The 20,910-nt window shown below is 36.3% G+C and overlaps 3 protein-coding genes and 1 long non-coding RNA gene across 5 annotated transcripts in view; 3 read left to right on the top strand and 1 right to left on the bottom strand.

Annotated features, from left to right (window-relative positions):
• fgf4 (fibroblast growth factor 4) overlaps window positions 1–3,337 on the top strand; it is a 6,180-nt gene extending 2,843 nt beyond the window's left edge. The window contains exon 3 of the mRNA XM_058782646.1: window positions 445–3,337. Within this exon, the coding sequence (XP_058638629.1) occupies window positions 445–621 (177 nt within the window). The 3' untranslated portion in view covers window positions 622–3,337. The remainder of the gene's footprint in view (window positions 1–444) is intronic.
• LOC131544450 (uncharacterized) overlaps window positions 1–16,405 on the bottom strand; it is a 25,967-nt gene extending 9,562 nt beyond the window's left edge. The window contains exons 1-2 of one of the 2 annotated variants that reach the window (XR_009272135.1): window positions 16,187–16,405; window positions 12,112–12,245 (exon numbers count right to left, since the gene is read on the bottom strand). This is a non-coding gene — a long non-coding RNA (uncharacterized LOC131544450). The remainder of the gene's footprint in view (window positions 1–12,111; window positions 12,246–16,186) is intronic. The other variant, XR_009272134.1, reaches the window with a different exon arrangement.
• Window positions 11,979–15,101, top strand: fgf19 (fibroblast growth factor 19). The gene is made up of 3 exons (XM_058782644.1): window positions 11,979–12,300; window positions 13,093–13,196; window positions 14,222–15,101. Exons 1-3 carry the CDS (start codon window positions 12,099–12,101, stop codon window positions 14,546–14,548), a joined length of 633 nt encoding a protein of 210 aa, XP_058638627.1. The 5' UTR covers window positions 11,979–12,098; the 3' UTR covers window positions 14,549–15,101.
• On the top strand, window positions 16,135–20,910 carry lto1 (LTO1 maturation factor of ABCE1). Its single transcript, XM_058782647.1, has 6 exons — window positions 16,135–16,277; window positions 16,411–16,596; window positions 16,740–16,845; window positions 17,801–17,871; window positions 17,957–18,074; window positions 18,181–20,910. Exons 2-6 carry the CDS (start codon window positions 16,538–16,540, stop codon window positions 18,250–18,252), a joined length of 426 nt encoding a protein of 141 aa, XP_058638630.1. The 5' UTR covers window positions 16,135–16,277; window positions 16,411–16,537; the 3' UTR covers window positions 18,253–20,910.

Here is a 20,910-nt window from a genome sequence, read left to right as displayed (position 1 = left end):
GCCAACACATGCACCTACTGTCCTTCCCAGTCAGAGTAAAGATGAACTGGCCAAAGAGGACCACCCAAACACCACTCTGCTACCCTCTCCGATTTCTTCACGCATAGACTGACCAAAGACCCCCAAAACACCTACACGTTTCTATGACCAAGAAATCGCGTAATTTGATGATATATGTCATTTTAAACCAGTCAGGCCAAGCCATGGTTCTATTAACTTCGGTTGTCCCTCGCAAAACAATCATGAGGACAGATCAAAGTTGTAGATTTTAAAATATGATAGACAATTTCTTCTGTTTGCGCCATAAAAATCATCGCTGTAAAAAGAACGTCGATATAGGCTATTATTTAATCAAAATGCCGATGATAAGGCCTATATGTTATGACGGTCTAATGAAATGTCAATGAAAATAATAATTGCTATGTCCCTTTTTTTTTATTGTAGATGCAGTTCACAGATGAATGCAAGTTTAGAGAAAAGCTCCTTGCAAATAATTACAATGCGTACGAATCGCTGGCACATCCCGGCATGTACATCGGACTAAGTAAGACTGGCAAAACAAAAAAAGGAAATCGAGTATCGACATCCATGACGGTGACACATTTCTTGCCTAGAATTTGAGCTCATTTGGAGGGGCGCAAGGCGGAGGAACGACGATGCACTTTCTACAGAAGTTACATGTGAGGTTAAGTGTATCGTGTCATGTATGTAAATATTAGACTATTTATATCTGTTGATTTTATATTCATCACAACGTCCTCTTTCCGAGGTGGAAGACAACAATTAATTTATTTGTTATTTGTTAATTTATCCTCATTGCTGCTACCACGTGTTCATATTACAAGTGAAATTCCTACAATGTACTTTTTTTTTTTTTTTTTTTTTGCACTGTTTGTGTTGTTCCAAAGCAACGTTTTTGGAGAGGTAGGCTAGTCAGTGTAGACGCCATATTTATTTTCTCGCGAATGAAAACAAGGTTTCTAATTTTCAGAACAAATGGTGTAGCCATTGGGAAGGTTTTGGAAAGACGCATTTCAATTTCGCATCTGCTGAACGATCAACACTGAGAGAAACACTATCCGTCGCAGCCCCGTTTTCAATCACGAAAAATTAAATATGGCGTCTACTCTGACTAAGATCCTTCGTTGGAAAGAATATGTAAGTCTTAGGTCAAGCCTCCAATCGTTAAGGTGTATCAACCCCCATAGTATTAGCACTGGAGCAATTGTCCAATGTCTGAGCTCCTTTGTGCGGAGCTCGGATCTAACTGAAGCAGTATCGGCTTACTCTAGCTTACTGAAGTTCTACCCCTTCAAATCTGTTTTTAGCTCTGCCGGGGGGTTGAACTTTGAACTTATCTGCAGTCAATCTTTGTCACATCTCTAAGGCTCTGGATAGAGAGAAGTAGCTTCTTTAACATACAGACATGAATTTAAAAATTCAAAGGCATTGCAGTGCAGATACTGTACCCTGAGCCCCTTTAAAGAGCCATACTGTACAAAGCCAAGTTCAAGTCCGTCTTTGCTGGGTGTCTGGGGGGAAATCAGTCATGTTAAAGATCAGTATTTTTCTATGGTGGTAACACAGAAACAAAGAAATGACAGTGTTGTGTGTAAGTGAACGAAGAGTTAAGGTAAAAACAACTTCCACAGTGAGTTAGGAGGAGGCGTATTGCCCACTTTTTTTTTTTTTTTTTGTCCTTTTCTACCTCATGCAGTTTCCAACTGACAGTTTCCTACTTTGAAAATCAGCTGACATAGAATGTTTAGTTCTAAGTTGCTCTTCTGAGTCTTCTGAGGCTACTGCTACTCTGTGAAGTTCTGGCGGCCATTGCGTCCTAGTTGCGCCTTGTCACGTTTGAGCTATCTTTACCCTGTGATTTACTTTTAGAAAGGATAATCATGTTGGAAATATTTGCAGACAGCTGTTAGACTATACTATATGCTCAACCAGTAACCCTATATTTTTCTTTATATATTTTGTAAATGCAATATGGTGCAAAACTGAGAAGCTGCTTTAAACATGGTATATGATTATAAAATAAACATTAAGATATGATGCATTCATGCAGGGATGAACAAGCTTTCCATCTTGAACCTTTAAAAACCTACATATATTCGAGAGATTATCTTTAAAAAAGCATTCCTTATTTTCATCGAAATGGCCTGCAGGTACACTTAATTGAAAGAAACTATAAATGTACCGGAGTGTAAACTAACCTGAAAATGGATGGGCTTCAAGAAGCTTTAAAGAAGGCATTAAAGGACAATTTTGATTGACCTCAAAAGCATGAACACATTCACATGGTTTTATTTAGTGTAATCTCAAAGCTGTGGTATTTCAGTCGTTACGTATCCAAATTTGCCATTTGTTTCTTACCAAGTCCTGCCTGGATGTGCACATCAATTAGTTTCACTTGATGACTCTGAGCTACCTGAGCTAAGGCCGGAGGGAGAGTTGTCCGTGCTTCTCTTTTACACTGCTGTGCCAAACCTCTTTCCAAATGGACATGATTTGCATCAGTGTGGATGTTGTTTACAATAGACCGAATGGCCACTGAAGGCAAATTGTCCCTCTGACCCTCATTACAATGTAGAACTGACACAAAGCATTGGTCTTGATTTGTTTAACCAAAAAATGCAATATCAACAGGCATGACCTAGTAGCCTGAGATTAGTGAAAACAGAACATCCTCGTCTTTCAATACAACAATGTTTTTTAATGTGTTTATGAACAGGGATATATGTGGTGTATTAAAATAAACTATATACCATTTCTCTGTCAGTTCCTATACAGTTGTGTTTGCATCCATGGCAGAGCTCTAGTAAACGGGCTGACATCTGAGTCCTGTAGTAGTGTGCTCTGAATCCTGTTTTACCAAATATTGTCTGTAGTTTTATACAGGTCTTGTTAAATATTGTGATGTATGTGCTGTGCACATGATGATACCCTAACTTAAATGGAAGTTAATAAATATGTTAAATCATACTGGTCTTGAGTGTTTTTAATTCTTCCTACAAAAGCACATGAAGGTTCAATGAAACCGACAGCTGTGCTGCAGGCACAAAACACGTAAAACTAGAATATCTCCCAACATAACTATAGAAAGGGGCCTTTCCCTGGTGAAGCTAAAAATATGCTCACAGACTTGTGTCACTAGACTATGCGGCCCGCCTGGAGTGCTGTGCCTGATATTTCTACAAGGACAGCACTGCCAAGACACTCTACTGCTGTTATTTAACGTGCCAAGGCCCAGTTTACAGATTGGGTGGTTTTGCCATCCACAAAGCCAAGCGGTCACTCCTGGGAGTGGAAACCTCTCTTTCAACTTCTGTGAACGTTTCCAAAGGTTCAGAGGAGGACTCCACTGCAGCCCTTCCAGGCATGCGGTTCCATGAAAGGGGACCCCGTTTAAAGTGGTGTGGGCCCTTCCTTTTTCTGTGTGCTGACTAATGAGCAGATATGTCAGACTGGCCTTTGTGAGGCCACGATTGGCTTTTACTCTAGATCAACTGCCAATGCTATTGTCTTTCTTTAGTACAATCCACAAACTGACATTTTATGCAAAGAGAGTTATGCATTTCCATGTTGTATGGCACGTAAGTGTAGGATAACAAAAGGAGACATGAAAGACAAAGGACAATCCACATCCACCCAAACACCATTTAGTTGTCTTCTATCTGTAACTATAAACTTTGATCTAATTATTTTACTTTATTTTATTTTGAACAGTTAAAAAGATACTTACATTCACATTCAATGGGTGAGGGGGGCCAAAAAAAAAAAGAGAAAATTAAAATTAAAATGCATTCCAAATTCAAGTTGGAATTCAGGTTGGTCCTTATAGTAAAAAAATAAAAAATAAAAATGAAATAAAATAATATATATATGTATATAAACATTTATAACATGTTAAAATTTAATAACTTAAAACATGTCATGTGGTGTAACCATCAAGTAAAAACATTAACAACTTTCCTTACACCTTGAATAAATGTGCATCCATATTCGTTATTATTTTCAAAAAAGATCTATTTTTCAGGTAAACAAGTATTTTTAGAAATATAATGAATTATTAATTGATAAATATCATACGTTTTTGGGAAGTGGAAACACATGACATTTTATACCTGAATTAACTGTGACTTGTCATAAAAAGTCAGATTATTTTATATTTTATCACACATTTTTCTGAATGTTGGCTGCACTACATGACAAAAACCTTATTTAATGAATATATATATATATATATATATATATATATATATATATATATATATATATATATATATATACACACACACAATTATGATATAAGAACAGTTAATCTTTTCACTTTATATCCCTTCAAAAACACCAATATTGATTTAGTTAATTTAATTCAGAAATTAAAAGTATGCTCATAATAGAAGAGGAATATTCAGGTCATCGTACGTATAAATTGCTTGTGTAATGTATTTTTGAATAAATTTGACGTCATGCCATTGATCCTTACTTTACAATACACACTCTGCACTCAGTATATTCAAATAAACCTATCACTTTAAAGCAGGACAGGCGAAGTGAGACAGGTGTGGTCACTTAATACACATGTATTCCTGGCCATGAGCTGGGGCTAAATGGAGCCCTATCATTGCCCAGAAGAATGACAACTTTTTGCTCCAATAAACCTAGTCTGCCATGTATGAGGGTTGTAAAGGCCCTCCTAAAAATAGTTTCTCTTCACCGCCTATCTGCGTCAGTTTCATTGTCTGTCAACCAAATAAACATCCATCCACCTCTCAAGTGCTTCTTCTCCATTAAGTTGTTTGGCCCAAAACTGTCTTTATATCATAACAGGCCTTTCAAGTTCTCAAGAGTACAAAGACTTCACAAGTCGGGCCAACGGCCTAACAGCTCACAACAATGTGTTCGCTAACAGAAAGTATATTGAGAGTAATTCACTTGCTGATGCTCTGGCAGCCAGGTGGCGGCTTTAAGCTGAAGGGAGGAGAAGGAAGCAGAGGAGGAAGGTGGAACGAGACACTTTGGCTGCTTTGGCATTGTCTGTGGTCATGCGTATGGCCCATCCTTCTGTAAGAACAGAGAGGCTGGGACACATGTAGAGCTCTTCAAGGGCAAGTCAAAACCACTTATGTTACAAATAACACATTACATGACCTCAGGCAATACATGTCTAACAATACAGTCAATCACAGACAAATACACTCCCATTCCAAAGTTTGGGGTTCGCAAGATGGTTTTTGAAAGTTTCTTATGTTCAGTGCATTTGAACATAAGATCTTAGCTTATATATATTTAGTAAATGTAATATTGTGAAATATTATTACAATCTGAAATAACGGTTTTCTATTTTAATAATGTTATTTATTCCTGAATTTTCAGCAGCCATTACGTGACATGATCATTCAGAAATCATTTTGCACGATGATTTGGTGCTCAAGAAACATTACTTATCAATGTTGAAAACAGTTGTGCTTCTTAATATTTTTGTGTAAACCGACATACATATTTTTTCAGGATTTTTTGATGAATAGAAAGTTCAAACGAATAACATTTATTTGAAATAGAAATTCTTTGTAACTTTTGATCAGTTTAATACATCTTTGTTAGAAATATTAAATATAGATAGACAGACGGACAGAGATAGATTGATAGGTAAATAGATTATATGTTATATATATATATGACTTTACTGTCACTTTGATAAATTTAATGCATCCTTGCTGAATAAAAGTATAAAGTTCCTTAAAAAAATCTTTGACTTCTAACTTTTGAATGGTATGGATAAACAGACGGACAGACATTCAGATAATCAATAACAAATAAATTTCAAAATTTCCCTATTATTCCCCTTATTTTGCTAGCAACACATTTCCTTAGGATTTTTTGATGAATAAAAAGTTCAAATGAACAGCATTCATAGAAATCGTTTGTCATATGTGACCCTGGACCACAAAACCAGCCATTTTTTGAAAATGAGATTTATACATCATCTGAAAGCTGAATAAGTACGTTTCCCATTGATGTATGGTTTGTTAGGATCGGACAATATTTGGCTGGGAGAAGCAAATAATGATGAAGCAAATCAGATGAATTCAAATTTCCACACCTGGTCGGAGCCACAAGCAACTACATGAATGCATCTGCTCCAACCTCCACTGACAGCGAATCCGTAGACTCCACAATCACTGTTATACCAACACACACCTGCTATCAAACATACCTAAACAGAAGCGTTTCAAAAGAGAACCCACAGGGATACAGTACTTAACGAAAGATAAAACAGATATCTTTCCACTGAAAATTTCTAATTATAAACATAAATAAATGCATAATCGTTATCAGTGCATTTTTCTGCACATGTAAATATCAGCACTTGCGGTTTGTTTTTGCATGTTGCTGCAGAGGGAGAGTACAGGGACTCGGGTGCCTGAGGCAGTCTGCCTGAGAGTTGTATTTAGATAGGGTGTTTGTGCCTTGTGCCCTCTTTGTAGGGCCAGCTGTAAGTTGTCTGTTTGGGATACTCCAGATGTTTGCCCATAAAGACAAGGCACTTCAAACAGCTGCGAACAACATCCTAACCCCCTTGCACTTCCACCATGTTTAGAGGTGTATGCTGGGGCTTTAGCAGAGGGGAAATGACTCCGACTCTTACCCTGTAATCATGGGGCCGGCTGGCCAGCATGTCAAGGGGGGAGGAGGGAACCTGCCAGTCACTTTCTATTCCGCATCTTCTAGCACTGAAACTCCATGAAACCTCTAGATTCTCACCTTTCCCAAGGGAACTTGAACTTGAATCAAGTCGCTCCTGTCTGGGAATGTACAGGCTTTATATGAAAACTCAGAAATTAGGGTTCTTCATTGGATCTAAGCAGTGCTTTAGGTGTGGGACGTCCTTTTTTTCAAGAATTTGTTGGATATGTTTTGTTAGAGAGTCAAAAAGCTTAATGTTACATAATTTGTGACCCTGGACCACAAAACCAGTCATAAGGGTCATTTTTTTTTTAATTGAGGTTTGTAAATCTACATGATGTATAGTTTGTTAGGGTCAGATGATATTTGGCTGAGATACAACTATCTGAATATCTGGAATCTGAGGGTGCAAAAAAAAAGAAAATATTGAGAAAATTGCCTTTAAATTTGTCCAAATGAAGTTCTTAGCAATGCACATTACTAATTAAAAATGAAGTTTTGATATATTTACGGTAGGAAATTTACAAAATATCTTCATGGAACATGATATTTACTTAATATCCTAATGATTTTTGGCATAAAAGAAAAATCGATAATTCTGACCCATACAATGTATTGTTGGTTATTGCTACAAATATACCCCAGCGACTTAAGACTGGTTTTGTGGTCCAGGGTCACATTTGTTCTTCACAGCAGCATATTGGTTTCAGGGGGGTTTAAATTAACAATACATGGATTTAAAAGGGATTTTAAAAATTCAAAAGAATTCTTCTAAGACAAATGGTGTCATGATTCATTACAGTTCAGCCAGAGAGATTTTCCACAAAATACCACACTTGAAATTGTGGAGAAACACTTTTTATTCAGAATAATTACAAAGAAATAGAAAATAACACATTGAATTAAAGGGACAGTTCACGCAAAAATTTAAAGTCTGTCATCATTTACTCACCCTCAAGTTGTTCTAAACCTGTATGAGTATATTTCTTCTGTAGAGCGCAAAAGAAGTTATTTTGAAGAACATAGCTAACCAAACAGTTTCGGGTCCCCTTTGACTCCCTTAGTATTTTTTTTTCCTCCATACTATGGAAGTCAATGGGGACTAGCAGCTGTTTAGTTACCTACATTCTTCAAAATACTGTCATGTTTAACAGAAGAAAGAAACTCATACAGGCTTGGAACAACTTGAGAAAGAGTAAATGATGACAGAATTTTCATTTTTGCATGAACTATCAAAATGTGAATTTTTTAAAGTAAAAAGAGTAAAGTATTTTCTTGCAAAACATACTCCAATATCTTTGTTTTATTTACAACTTATAAAAATCTTTGTGTGTGTGTGTGTGTTTCAGTGCATGAACCATTATTTGCAGCTAAGATAAACTAAAAAAAAAAAAAAAAGTAAAGCTCCCTGATCTTTATAGCTTTAAAGGCCCAGACCTTTGTACAGAACAAGAGCGGAGGATTTCACATGGCTTTAATTAAAGTAACACCAACAAAGTGGGTCATGTTGGCACAACATGGAACAAGAGACACCTAGTCAAAACACACTTTGAGGGCTTCAAAGCGAATAGTGACTACCTGCATGCAGCACCGACATACAAATACTTCAGAGGTTTAATCAAGCCTGTGTTTCCCCAGCATAAACAAAACCACTTCAACCAACCCTATGTCCATGAAGAACTCAAGCGCGTAATCTAACACTGGAATTAATTGCAAAACATCCTCTGGATTATTAAGGAAACTAAGGATAGACATATTAAAGGCTGCATAAACCAGTATTGTTGATATGACTTTGCAAGTCTGTTTTGTATATTACACTTGAAGCAAAGCTTTGAGGTTTCCACAAGAGGGCAACACATATGTAAAATGTGTGCAGGTGTAGTGGCCTCAGAAACAGAACTGCTTCTTACTATACTGAAACTGTCATGGGACATATATGAAACAAATATGCACTGTTCAAAAAACAGATATCAGTTTGAAAATTCAGATACTGTACTGTACCTGATATGTAAGTATTTGTTGAGACTATTGAGCTGAAAACTGTTTTTGTGTTGACCAGACACCAAAGAGTATTCATCTCATAAATCAGTTGCTTAAACATTTGAAACTATTGAAATGTATGACTTAAAAAAAGAGTGAAACTGTGTGTATTTTACATGTACATTGGCATCATTAGAGGGAGTAGAGACAACGTTTTGCTTTTATTATGACACTATAAATTAATACAAAATAATTTCACATCTACTGCATTATAAATTATGATTAAGGTTATGATCTCATAATATTGCCTTTATAACTGAGACATACTAGTCAAACATAACACTGTTTTTTCACACACACACACACACACACACACACACACACACACACAAAAAAAAAAAAAACAGTATTGGAAAAGGTCAACCTGTGTACAAAGTTGATAAACATATTTCATATATTCGTGTTTAACAGCACTTTACAGGTATTTTACATCTAAATAGTCAATGTATTGTAGTAGTGTTACAGACATTTAAACACTTCTTAGAGTTCTTATATATTCACTAGTTATTTTCTCAGTGAATATAAATATTCACCAAAAAAAAAAAAAAAAATCAGATTCCACAGAATATGTCAAAGGCGTTGAACAGCTTTACTGTATATAACCTATACAGTTGGGTAGATTAATCACTTTGATTTGAATAAGGCAGTCTTAAACCATAAAGATATAAAAAACACAAAGAGAAAGAAAACTTATAGTCTACTCTTTGTTTTCAACAACATGAAGTGCATTAAATGTTATATTATATCAGGGTTTACCAAACTGGGGTTTGAGAAGGAACTGCAGGTGGTTCGTAAATTACTTAATAATAAATAATCCTAAAAATGTTAAATTAAAATAAATAAATAATTTTAAATATAAAAAAATCAAACTAAAACACTTTCGAAAAATTATGAAACATTTTATTTGTTTATGTTGTGTGAGCTCTCAATTTTCTGTGCAAGTATAGCTGCCTGACTAGTCAAAAGCAATATGCTTTTTTTTTAGAAAGAAACTTTTTAAAGATAAAACAGAGGAATTAGTGAATAATTTTAATTTTATATTAAATTAATTCTTAATTGTGAATAATTCACTGCCTTATAATTAATTTTAAAAAGTCTGAGCATTTTAAAACTTAATATAATCTAATAAGAAATACAATTCTGATTATGTAATCCAGATTACATTGTTATATATTGTGGGAATTTATGACATGGTTCACTTGTCATTAGAACGTTACATTCTAGGTGAGCTTTCACTTCAATAAAGGGGACATCTGAAATGAAGGAGGTCAAACTGTGCAGACCACTGGCAATATGTATTTTACTCTTATGTGCGTCATAAAGCAGCATTGACCCAAAAGTAAACACTACATGTGATTATCCTTGTTTACTTAACAGGGGATCTCCCCACGTAGCTCAAAATGCACAACTCAGCACATTTGCAAAGAAGAGACACAAAAATAACATGTTCACATGTTTCCTCTCCTAAAGGGTTATCAATATCCTATACAATACTTCTGTCATGATTTAACATCCCTTGTTTGCTTTTTCAGAATAGAGATCATTAAGAGGCAATGTGGAAGTATTACAAAATACATGCAGACAAGGACCTTTGATCTACTGGGTCTGCATTACATAATCAATTATACATCATTTTCTTGCACAGCCCAATGGGTATGGTTCGAACCGGCATATTTCATGAATGAATGTGATTATTAGACAATACAGACTGACCAATGAATGACCTGGGACTGGTGTGTGAATTAGAGATTTCCTCTGTAATCACTATACGGTTTTTGTTTGGGGTGCAGGAGCAAACGGAATGACAGCATAGGTCAGCATTCAGACTTGCATCACTTCCTCTGCACATTTTTGACAAACAGCACAAAGCCAAGCTTTCAAAGTGATGTGACATCACTGAATACTTCTAATAATGAAAACATAAATGTCACACAAAGGATGAGATAATGATGGAAACTCTGAGGGTATGTTGCAAATGAACCATTCATTCATTGCTTGGGTTTTACATGATATTAACTGATTTGTTTAGGTTTTGCTTGATATTGCTTGTTTTAAAATATATATTATCCATCATTTAAATGAGTAAACACTTGGGAATGTTTATGAGTGCTGAACACATGCCTTAATGGAATCAATGCTAAACAATATTGATGGATCTTCTTAACTGACAATGAATTAAAAGAAGGCCTCCATTTTTTATTATTAAGACTGCCTTTTCATTCAGTACATGTCGTCTATTTGACTCTTCTTTGTAATGAGTCATTCGAGTTAAAAAGAAGAAAAAAAAAAAAGTATGGAGCAACAAAATTGCCAAAGTGCAGCGATTACGGAGCGCCATCTAGCGATCACTGCAGGGAAGTGGAATTGCGAGATCCCTGCAAAGGCTGTTAGGTGAGAACATAATGCACAGGGAAATTGTCACATATTTGTAAAGACTTATATAGGCTAACTAAGCCTACGTTGATTAAGATAAAAATATCTAATTAAGATTTTTTTTTAATGCAAGATTAACCGCATGTCTACAATGAAAAGCACATAGGTCATTTTCAACATTTACATGAATGGGAATATTTACTCAAAATTACTCTTTAACTTCTGTGTAAATCCAGCAGACTCGGCAATTCACAAAACAGACACAATACGCAAAAAAATAAATAAACAAAACAGAGCAAATGTGTTATAGTAGGTTAAGTCTACTCCAGAGTGCATGCGCATGTTAAATTAAACAGATTCACACTTTTTTCCCGAATTAATTACGGGCGAATATTCATTCGAATTGTTAAAAAAATAGCCTAAGTTGAAAATGCAAATGCAATCTTCAAAACGCTCAAAATTAAAATAAATAAATAAACACTACTGGCTAAATTCATTAAATGAAATTATTGAGAGAGAGAGAGAAAAATCGCTAGCTGGCATAATCTGGCATGCTATTTTGTAACATCTTAAAAGTTAGCTTTTTTCCAACATATTATTAATATTTGACCCAGTTCATCAGCAATGTTATTTATTTATTTATTTTTTTTTAGAACGATTCATTTAAATTATTTTGATAGTTCTCAAATGTTAATCGGTAGTATGCATGACAGATGCATTATGATACAGCATAAAATTTGATAATTTATTCTGTCTTCATCGTCTGTTGGATGTCCAACGGGGGGGTGGGGGGGGGGGGGGGTGTTACCCTGTTCTCAGAACTGCCAAAGAGGGGAAATGCTTATCGATTTTCCTGATAAGAGGACAATTTAAAGGCCAGTTGAAGACCTTGCGCCAAAACAGAGCAATACAAAGGAGATATAGAGTGTGCAGGATTCATATCAGAACAAGACAGCCTATAATTAGCCTACTACAGATAAAAGTTAATAATGCTCCTCTTACTTTTTGTCACTGTTTGTGGAAGTAGCCTCGGCGTGGAGAGCCTCCCGTTGCCCGACTCTGGTCCACATTTGGCAAATGACTGGGGAGAAGCAGTCCGGCTCCGACATCTGTATGCAGCCAGACACGGTTTACATCTGCAAATAAACCCAGACGGGGAAATAAGCGGATCGTACATGCAAAGTTCGGACAGTAAGTGACGGTCATGTCATGTAGTTACTACGCTTATCTCAGCGCTTCGCGTATATGGGTCAATGACAAATTAGGATGTCCGAGATGATAAAGAGGGAAAATCTTTTAAAATACAATTTAAAACCCGTGTCGATTTCTTAGAAGTGTATTTTTGAAATTTATATTGATTTCAAATATATGAATTAGGCTATACCACAAAAATGTCAAGTGGTATAACCATCAATTAAAAAAACTACGTGGGTGCATAATTGAATCATGTTCTTTCTGATTTATGGTTTTCGTCCTGAAAAGATGAATAATATATATATATATATAGATATAGATATATATATATAGATATAATAGCTTAATGCACGATTATAAAACTACCTGTCTTTTAACTGATTTTCAGCTTTTCAATTAGACATTTTTCTTTATTTGCCTACAATCTGCAGTTACACCACCTAAACATATTTGACTTTAAACTTTATAATTTTTTTTTTTTTTAGAAAGGGTGAACTTAAGTCCTTTTTTTATTATCCTAGTCACATTATTCTGCAACATGCACTATGCTTTTTCGGTGCTACGCAATTTGATGCAAATATTAGGCCTAGAATTGCGACTGGAAGTTAAATGAAGTTGACGAGCATCTTTTATTTCTATAATCCTGTTTATGTGAAACCCATATTTTTGAGACATTTTCCGACTAATAATGTTTAAATGCAGATTTTAGAACTTTTAATTTCAGCGCAAACAAAATAACAATCTTTATTTGTATTGCCTTCAATAAAACCCGTGTTTTGTTTCCTAAAGGTTTGGTTGAGATACGACCGGTGGATACGGGCTGTGTTGCCATTAAAGGTGTTGCAAGCTCCCGATTTCTCTGCATGGACAGAATGGGAAAACTGTATGGATCGGTAGGTTTGACAATCAGATGCAATATAATGTATTGTTATAAAATAGTCTTCTCTATTTGCATTAGGAATTCTATTGAGAAGCATACCTGAAGAACCCTATTTACTGAAATATTTGTGTTGTGGGTTTAAGGTTATTTGCAGGTGCACTATTTAGGTTCCTGCTCATAAGATAATGCCCATTATTTCAAAAACAGTAGAGTTCAAGTAGCTTATATTGTCTTACTGCCAGAGGTCAACTGAGGCTACAAGTTTGGACATTTTCGAAAACTCTTCTTTTTTTTGCACAGTGACATATTGCCATAATTTAATTCTTAGAGAGTGGAACTTTGGCACTCTGCCACCAATCATAATACAAACTACACACATTCGTCAGAGATAACCTTGTTGTGCTAAGGTCACCTCACAATGTCCTTTATGACTGCGGAAGTGTAGACAAGCCGATTTCGCCACAGACATCTAGCTTTATTGACATTATGTTCTGGTCATAGGTTCATTACTCCCATCTGACGATAACTAAGAACATTATTTTAGGACAAGGAGAAACAACAGCCATCATCATGCATATAACTCCAAAATGAATAAACGTTTTCAAGAGTAAATGTCCTGGAAATCTGTCCTTCACTCTTAGATACTGAACTGATATTTATAACAGCTGCCAAGCCAATTAAAACAGCTGGTCACAAATTATGAATAGTGCAAATATGACTTTGAGAGTACCTGACTGCTCAATTTACTTGACTGACCAGAACAACACACAAAAATGATTCTCACAAAAATGTCCAAATACGCTGATTTGAGTGGTGTCATTGCAGCAACCTTTGCCCACGGCGAGGTGTGTTTGCATAGCTAAAACCTCATTGAAAAGAAACAGCAATAACAACCTTGACCTCTCCATGTGGTGAGCAAACAGCTATCAAAAAACTTAAAACACATGCAGGGCAGGGCAGGTCAGGTTGATGAGACATCCATATTGTGGTTCTTTGCATAAATTTGTGTTTTTTTCATGCTTTTGCTTTTGTTTGCAGCACACTTACACAAAGGAGGACTGCTCTTTCTTGGAACGCATCATGCCAGATGGCTACAACATCTACATCTCAAGCAAACATGGAGCCCTTGTGAATTTGGGTGGTGCAAGAAGCAAGTTGAACAGTAACGTCGGGAATGCTGCATCTCAGTTCCTGCCCATGGTCAACACACTTTCTCAGGAACCTACCAAGACCCTTTCAGGGGAGCAGCGTTTTTCTGTTGACCCTGAACAGGACCATCAGTTGGGCCTTGAAATAGACAGCATGGACCCTTTTGGAAAGATCTCTCAAATTGTGATCCAGAGTCCCAGTTTCAACAAAAGATGAGAAGTGAACAATCACTTGCGGATGTTCTAAGAAAACGACCCAGAGGTCAAGAAACAGAAGACTGCATAAAATCAGTCCTGCTATGAACCAGAACACAGGGCCAGACTTTCAGAAAGAGAAACTGCTAGAAAGTCCAGTGAAAGCAAACTGCACATTGGACACAGTCACTGGACAAATGTAGTGTTATAGACTGGAAACAAAAACAAAATCACTCCAAATGTTGAAGATTGTTGTAAGATCAACCATAATGGTGCATCACCTGCAGCTTGAATTTATTTATTTTTTCCATGTGATGACCTTGCTTTGTAATTATTGTTTAAAACTTTAGTTAATACAGTATTTAGTAGCCTAATCTAGAATGCACTGTAAAAACATATTTTGTTTACCTTGTTTGTATTTCATAAATATACAACTATTTGTTCTTTCTGAAAGAGGAAGGACATGATGGTTTAAATTACTTGTGAAATGTAATAAATGATATGCTAAATGTGGTTAAATAATTTTCTTAAATGCCTGTGGACAAAATCTACAGCAAATCATAACTGATAAGACAGAAGCGCTTCATTCTTAAATATAAGCAGCAGCCGTTCATTGCCAGAACAAAAAAAAAATATTCTTGATATTGTTGACTGCATGGTACTTCCACAAAATACTGATGTATCTAAAGATGTATGGGCCTAAAAAACCTTGCATGATACCCTTGAATAACATTTGCAATACTGACAAGAACGTTTTTGTAAAATTGTGGCTCCCTCTACTGGCATATTACTTAGTTGCATTTTGAGATAATGCTGTTATATGTAATATACACTAGAGCAGGGGTCTCCAACCCTGCTCCTGCAGAACTACCTTCCTGCAGATTTCAGCTCCAACCCCAATCAAACACACCTGAACCAGCTAATAAAGGTGTTCAGGGCTACATGATAATTACAGACAGGTGGGTTGCAGCAGGGTTGCAACTGAAGTCTGCAGGACGGTAGCTCTCCAGGAGCAGGGTTGGAGATCCCTGGACTAGAGCCTCATTCAAACTCAACCTTAAGATATGTGGTGTCTTCTGCAAGCAAGCAAAGTAGGCTAGGCCTACATGTATTAATGAATAGTTTTAGAAATAAATGTTGCTTTTTTTTAGTACAGTAAATGAATTAAACATACATATAAATGAATACTAGTGTACAGTAAATTAATGAAAACATATAAAAATACATTTTCTAAAATTAAAGTTGAAGACAAGGAGCAATGCTTGAAGCCATGCCGGGTACAGTTTACAAATCACTCATTTTTATTTGCGAAATTAGACATTTGATTTAGCTTAGTGAAGTATAGGTTAATGCCACAATTTATACCCTTGATATCAAATGTTATCATGTAAACATAATATGTAGCAGTTTTGTGACTTCATGCTCTAATCATTCCCATCATATTTGTCTCATAATCGGTGCAGTTATCGTGGGTCCACTCATTGTAACAGTGTTAGGCTACAACCTTATCACTGCCTGATTTCCTGAGCCAGCTAGCATGCTAGCATGTCCCAAAAACACTCATTTGAAGAAGTCAAATCAGGAACAGTTTGTTTTCACAATCAGACAAGAATAACTATTTGTTCACAATTAATGAGGAGTAAGAAAATGAAAATCTTACCTGTTGAATTATGACACCTGAAAAAAGAGGGAGTTGGTCCTCAGTGTAGCTCTGAATGTAAATAAAGTTAAAACGAAGGTAAATGAAACATGTAAGTATGATTAAATGTTCTGCCTTGCAATTCAAGATAAAGTCTTTCTTTCCGTTTGTAACTAATGTGACACCTCACTTTATTTTGGTCAAGCATAAACATTAAACTTGCTTTGGTTTACTTTCCCTTCCAGAAGAGGCGCCGTGGTTCAGGCGCATCGTGTAAACATCAGGCCAACTGCGACGAAGAAGAACGATTCCGGAAGTTAGGATCCATCAGTGAAGACTTGGGGACAGAAGACCAAATAATTTCATTGTAAAATGGCTTTTGTGTCCAACACTGATGATTTATTTGACTCCATTATCATGGCCGATGACAGGTAAAATCAGCACGTCCTTTATACACATAAACTTATTCGTTTTTCTTTTTATCCTCGGTAGTTTAGTGTGTGTTTAGTTCAGTGACTGTCACTGTAAATGCTGCAGTAACTTAGTTAGGCTCATAATTTCCCTCTTGTTTTAGGTTTCATGATGAAGGGTATCAGGAAGGGTTTGAGGAGGGGACTCGTCAGGGAACCATCGAGGGCAGAAACCACGGGATGCTACACGGAGCCAAACTCGGGGCAGAGGTGATGGACTGAGACACACATGATGCCAGATTCACTTCGTGTAGATTAAAGACAGATTATCTGGTTTTCCATTAGAACGACACCAGTGTCTTTACAGGTTTTCAGTTGGCTGGAGTTTATAACGATTCTTCTTGAATAATGTGAGGAGTAGCTTTCTGGAAAAGCAGTGTCAGGTTTTTGCTGTTGTGTTGTTACAATGGCTTCCAAATTGTGGGGCCTCACGTCTGAACACGCAGTTGACATGAATGACAGCATTGTTATCGTGCATAAATCCATTTAAAAGATTTTTATTTTTTAGCAGCATTTATTATTATTAATAATAATTTTATTATTATTATTGGTACTACTATTATATTAGAAATTGTGGTTACAATTTCGTTTGTTTTCTCTGTCTATTATCGTTATTAAAATAACTGAGAAACATATAAATAATTAAAAGTGTGTACAGAACATGGAATATGTGACCCTGGAACACAAAACCAGTCATAAGGGTCAATTTGTTTGAAATTAAAATTTATACATCATCTGAAAGCTGAATAAAGCTTTCCATTGATGTATGGTTTGTTAGAGTAGGACAATATTTGGCTGAGATGCAACTGTTTGAAAATCTGGAATCTGAGAGTCCAAAAAAAAAATCAAAATATTGAGAAAATCGCCTTTAAAGTTGTCCAAATGAAGTCCTTAGCAATGCATATACTGATCAAAAATTAAGTTTTGAAATTTACAAAATGTCATGGATAATATCCTAATGATTTTTGGCGATAATTTTGACCCATACAATGTATTGTTGGCTATTGCTACAAATATACTCGTGCAACGTAAGGCAGGTTTTGTGGTCACATATATAGCCTACAGTTTTATACATTACACTTTCAAGTGTATATTTACTTTTAGTAAGCTATTTAAACTATTTAAATTCATGAAACATCTGACCTTCTGTTGCTGTGTTTTTCAGGTTTCTTTTTATTATGGATTTGCCCTTGCATGGAAATGTCTCCTTCAAAACAGTAGTGATGTTAAAGCAAGGTATGTTCTTTAACACATAAAAAAAAACTTTCATCAGTGGTAGTAAGATTATATCTCTCACTGCAAAATTTCTCTCTACTTCTAGAAAAAGGCTAAAAGCGATGGAATCTTTGATTGGATTGATCCAAAACTTTCCATATGTGGATCCTCAATATGAGAAACTTCAAGAGGACATGGAAAGGGTGCGTGCCAAGTTTAGACAGGTAATGTCATCAAACATGCCCCGTCGTCTCTTTGTTAAAATCCAGTTTCTAATTGGTTATTTTATTCATCAAAATACTACCTGCCTAACACATTTCACCTCTACAGGTGTGCTCTTTACTGAATGTGGCAACAGACTTTAAAGAATATGTGAGTGGATCAACAGGAATGTCATTCTGAGAGGACAGGAGCCTTACAGCAGCCATGGCAAACTCAGAGCGACCTCCGAGGCCTCCTGTGAGCACACCGCGATGATCTTCTGCAGACAGACCGTCCTGATGAGGGGGTTTGTGGTGTTCATGTGCCGTGTGGACGCTCTCACTGGACTCGTAAGGCAGAATTCTGGAACAGCTCTTTAAACTGAATTCTAGAAAACAGAGTGGAAGAGTTTGAGTGGTATTCTTTGGTGTTTGAGGGTTTTAAAGTGAGATCAACAGGGGTGAAATAGCAATGGCAGTGATATGAGTTCATTTAATGTACAAGACAAGCCAAAGCCACCGTCTTCATAAGAATGTTCCATCTTCCAAGATGTTGTTTTAGCAATTTTAACCCTTCTGTGTGTGGATTTCTACAAAGAAGATGACTAGGAACACCATCTTGTGGTGAATTTGGGAGGAAGGCTCTTCCCGTTAGGTGGCACCGCCTGCTGGTAAACTGCAAGTACTGCAGGATTGTTACTTGTAAAATCAATATTAAACTGGATATAATAAGCAGCACAGACAGTTTTGCATTTACATTTTACATACAGTTTTTGACTCTTAAAATGCTCTATTGGTAAGTCCATGTCTATAATAAGAGACATTTCAGAATAAAATAAATGATTTACATTTATTATTTTGAGCTGTCTAAATTGATTCTTCTCATTATATTTTGTTGTTAATGATAATAACAATGATATTTTCAAATGATTTTTATTAATACTTGTTTATGTTGATGTTGCATGTTGTCTGTCCTTTATTTCAATTCATCACGCATCTATTAGATATTTTATTATATCATTTGGAGCTAGCGATTGTGATTTTACATTACACATCTGCCATTTGCAGAAATCCCATTTACCCCTAGTCTAAGCTAACCAGCCCTGAATCCTAAGAAATTCCTCTGCTGGGTTCCTCAGTGCTTTTTCATGGGTGGTCAGCAGAGTCTCCTGACAGATAGTTTTCCTCCCCTCTCCTGGGCCCAGAATGGGGACAGTTGCTGTGGCCGCAACAATGCTGTAGTGGGGCCCGTGCGAGAGGCCAGGGGGCTGCGCGACGCACTCTGGTTTTGTTCAGCTCCCTTCACACTTGAAGTCTGAGGTGCAGATCAGAATTCAGGCAGACAGGAGTTGGCAGCATATTAGAGGGTGTTTCTAGAGATGGCAGCTGGTCTACGCTGTGGGCAGCAGCAGGTAAACACTAGGCCCGTTGGCGGCACCTTCTGAGCCCTGACAGATAAAACCCTGCTCTTCCCTGAAGACCTCCAGTCAGCCGCTACATCGGTCATTTTGTGCTGGTGGAGTCATACAAAGTTTGGCTTAGGCATTAATTGGAAGCCAAGGCTACATATATTACACAGTAATGGGAAATGAATATCATTAGAAATGAACAAAATTAGTTAAAAATAACATCAAACCAAGTGTCATTTGCAAATAGATGATGCTAGAGCTTTTCTTTGAACTGACTTTGAGTCATTTTTGCTTTAAAAGAAGTGACGCTGAAGTTATTTTAAAGAATGTGGTGCAATATGGAGTCAGTTCGCTCAGATGTATTTCTTCACATATGTAAAGTCTCGCAACCACAAAATGTCACAATATCGGTTTATCCTCTAAGTCTTATGCTGCTGTTCTTTAAAATAAACCCATCTTGGTTTGATATTTTGGCAACCTGTACAATGAATGATTCTAATGCATTTTTAATTGAGGTTCAAGTTTCAAGATGCTTATTAGAGACATTGCACGTTAAAGAAATAATCCAAAATAAATACATAAAATAAAATGCTCATTTACTCATAATCTGTCATTCAAAACATATATAAAAGAAGATATTTTAGGGTTGAAACAACGTCGGATTACATTGACTTTCATTGTTTGAATAAAACATTCAAATATTTTCTTATCTAGAAGAAAGTCATTCGATTTGGAATAACATGATTCAATTTTCTAAATACTTTTGGTGCCACTGTATATCACGTTCAAAAAATTGTATCATCCAAAAATGTTACATTCTGTCATCAATTATTCATCCTCCGTCATTCCAAACTTGTATGAAAGAAGATATTTTGGGTTTGAAGCAACACTGGATCCCACTGACTTTCATTTCTCATTCAAATTTGATATTTTTATTCTAAGAATAAAGTCAGTCACACAGGTTTTGATCAGCACGAGGACGAGTAAATGATGACTGAATGTTCATTTTTGTGTGAATTATCCCTTTAACGTTTTCATATTGTGATCTGATGAGTGGCAGTAGAGTCAGTTGTCTCTTTATTATTTGTTTGATCCATAAATGATACATCATCTTTTTCAGACATTGTGTGTGTGAGCGAGAGAGCGAGGGGGAGACTAATTCCAAATGCAGAACAGAAGAACATGAACTTGGGGGGGTGTAAGACAGAGGGCTGAGTCTGTGAAAGAGAGTTAGAGGAGCAATGTTTCTTTGGTTTCCTTTCACTTGTGGAACAGAGTGGATGGGGCCAGCGAAAGGGAGGGAGGCCGAGAAAATGAAGCAGGACGCTGGAAGGTTTCAGAAAATGTTCAGGAATTTCAGGAGCAGGTGGCGAGTGGTGACATGAAAGGAGGACGTGACAAATGCAACCGACGGGCACTTGAAAAAAAAGGCCTCAAGTTGAATGGTGGCA

The sequence above is a fragment of the Onychostoma macrolepis genome, chromosome 07 (assembly GCF_012432095.1).
Source record: "Onychostoma macrolepis isolate SWU-2019 chromosome 07, ASM1243209v1, whole genome shotgun sequence".
Taxonomy (NCBI): Eukaryota; Metazoa; Chordata; class Actinopteri; order Cypriniformes; family Cyprinidae; genus Onychostoma; species Onychostoma macrolepis.
This window is presented reverse-complemented; position numbering and strand designations above follow the sequence as displayed.

Bases quoted from the DNA above. Each gene is read 5' to 3' on its own strand.
- fgf19 (XM_058782644.1), top strand. From the start codon at position 12,099: ATGCTCCTCTTACTTTTTGTCACTGTTTGTGGAAGTAGCCTCGGCGTG. The intron at 12,301-13,092 runs GTAAGTGACGGT...TGTTTCCTAAAG, and splicing joins GTACATGCAAAGTTCGGACA to GTTTGGTTGAGATACGACCG. The intron at 13,197-14,221 runs GTAGGTTTGACA...TTTTGTTTGCAG, and splicing joins TGGGAAAACTGTATGGATCG to CACACTTACACAAAGGAGGA.
- lto1 (XM_058782647.1), top strand. From the start codon at position 16,538: ATGGCTTTTGTGTCCAACACTGATGATTTATTTGACTCCATTATCATG. The intron at 17,872-17,956 runs GTATGTTCTTTA...CTCTACTTCTAG, and splicing joins AGTAGTGATGTTAAAGCAAG to AAAAAGGCTAAAAGCGATGG. The intron at 18,075-18,180 runs GTAATGTCATCA...TCACCTCTACAG, and splicing joins TGCGTGCCAAGTTTAGACAG to GTGTGCTCTTTACTGAATGT.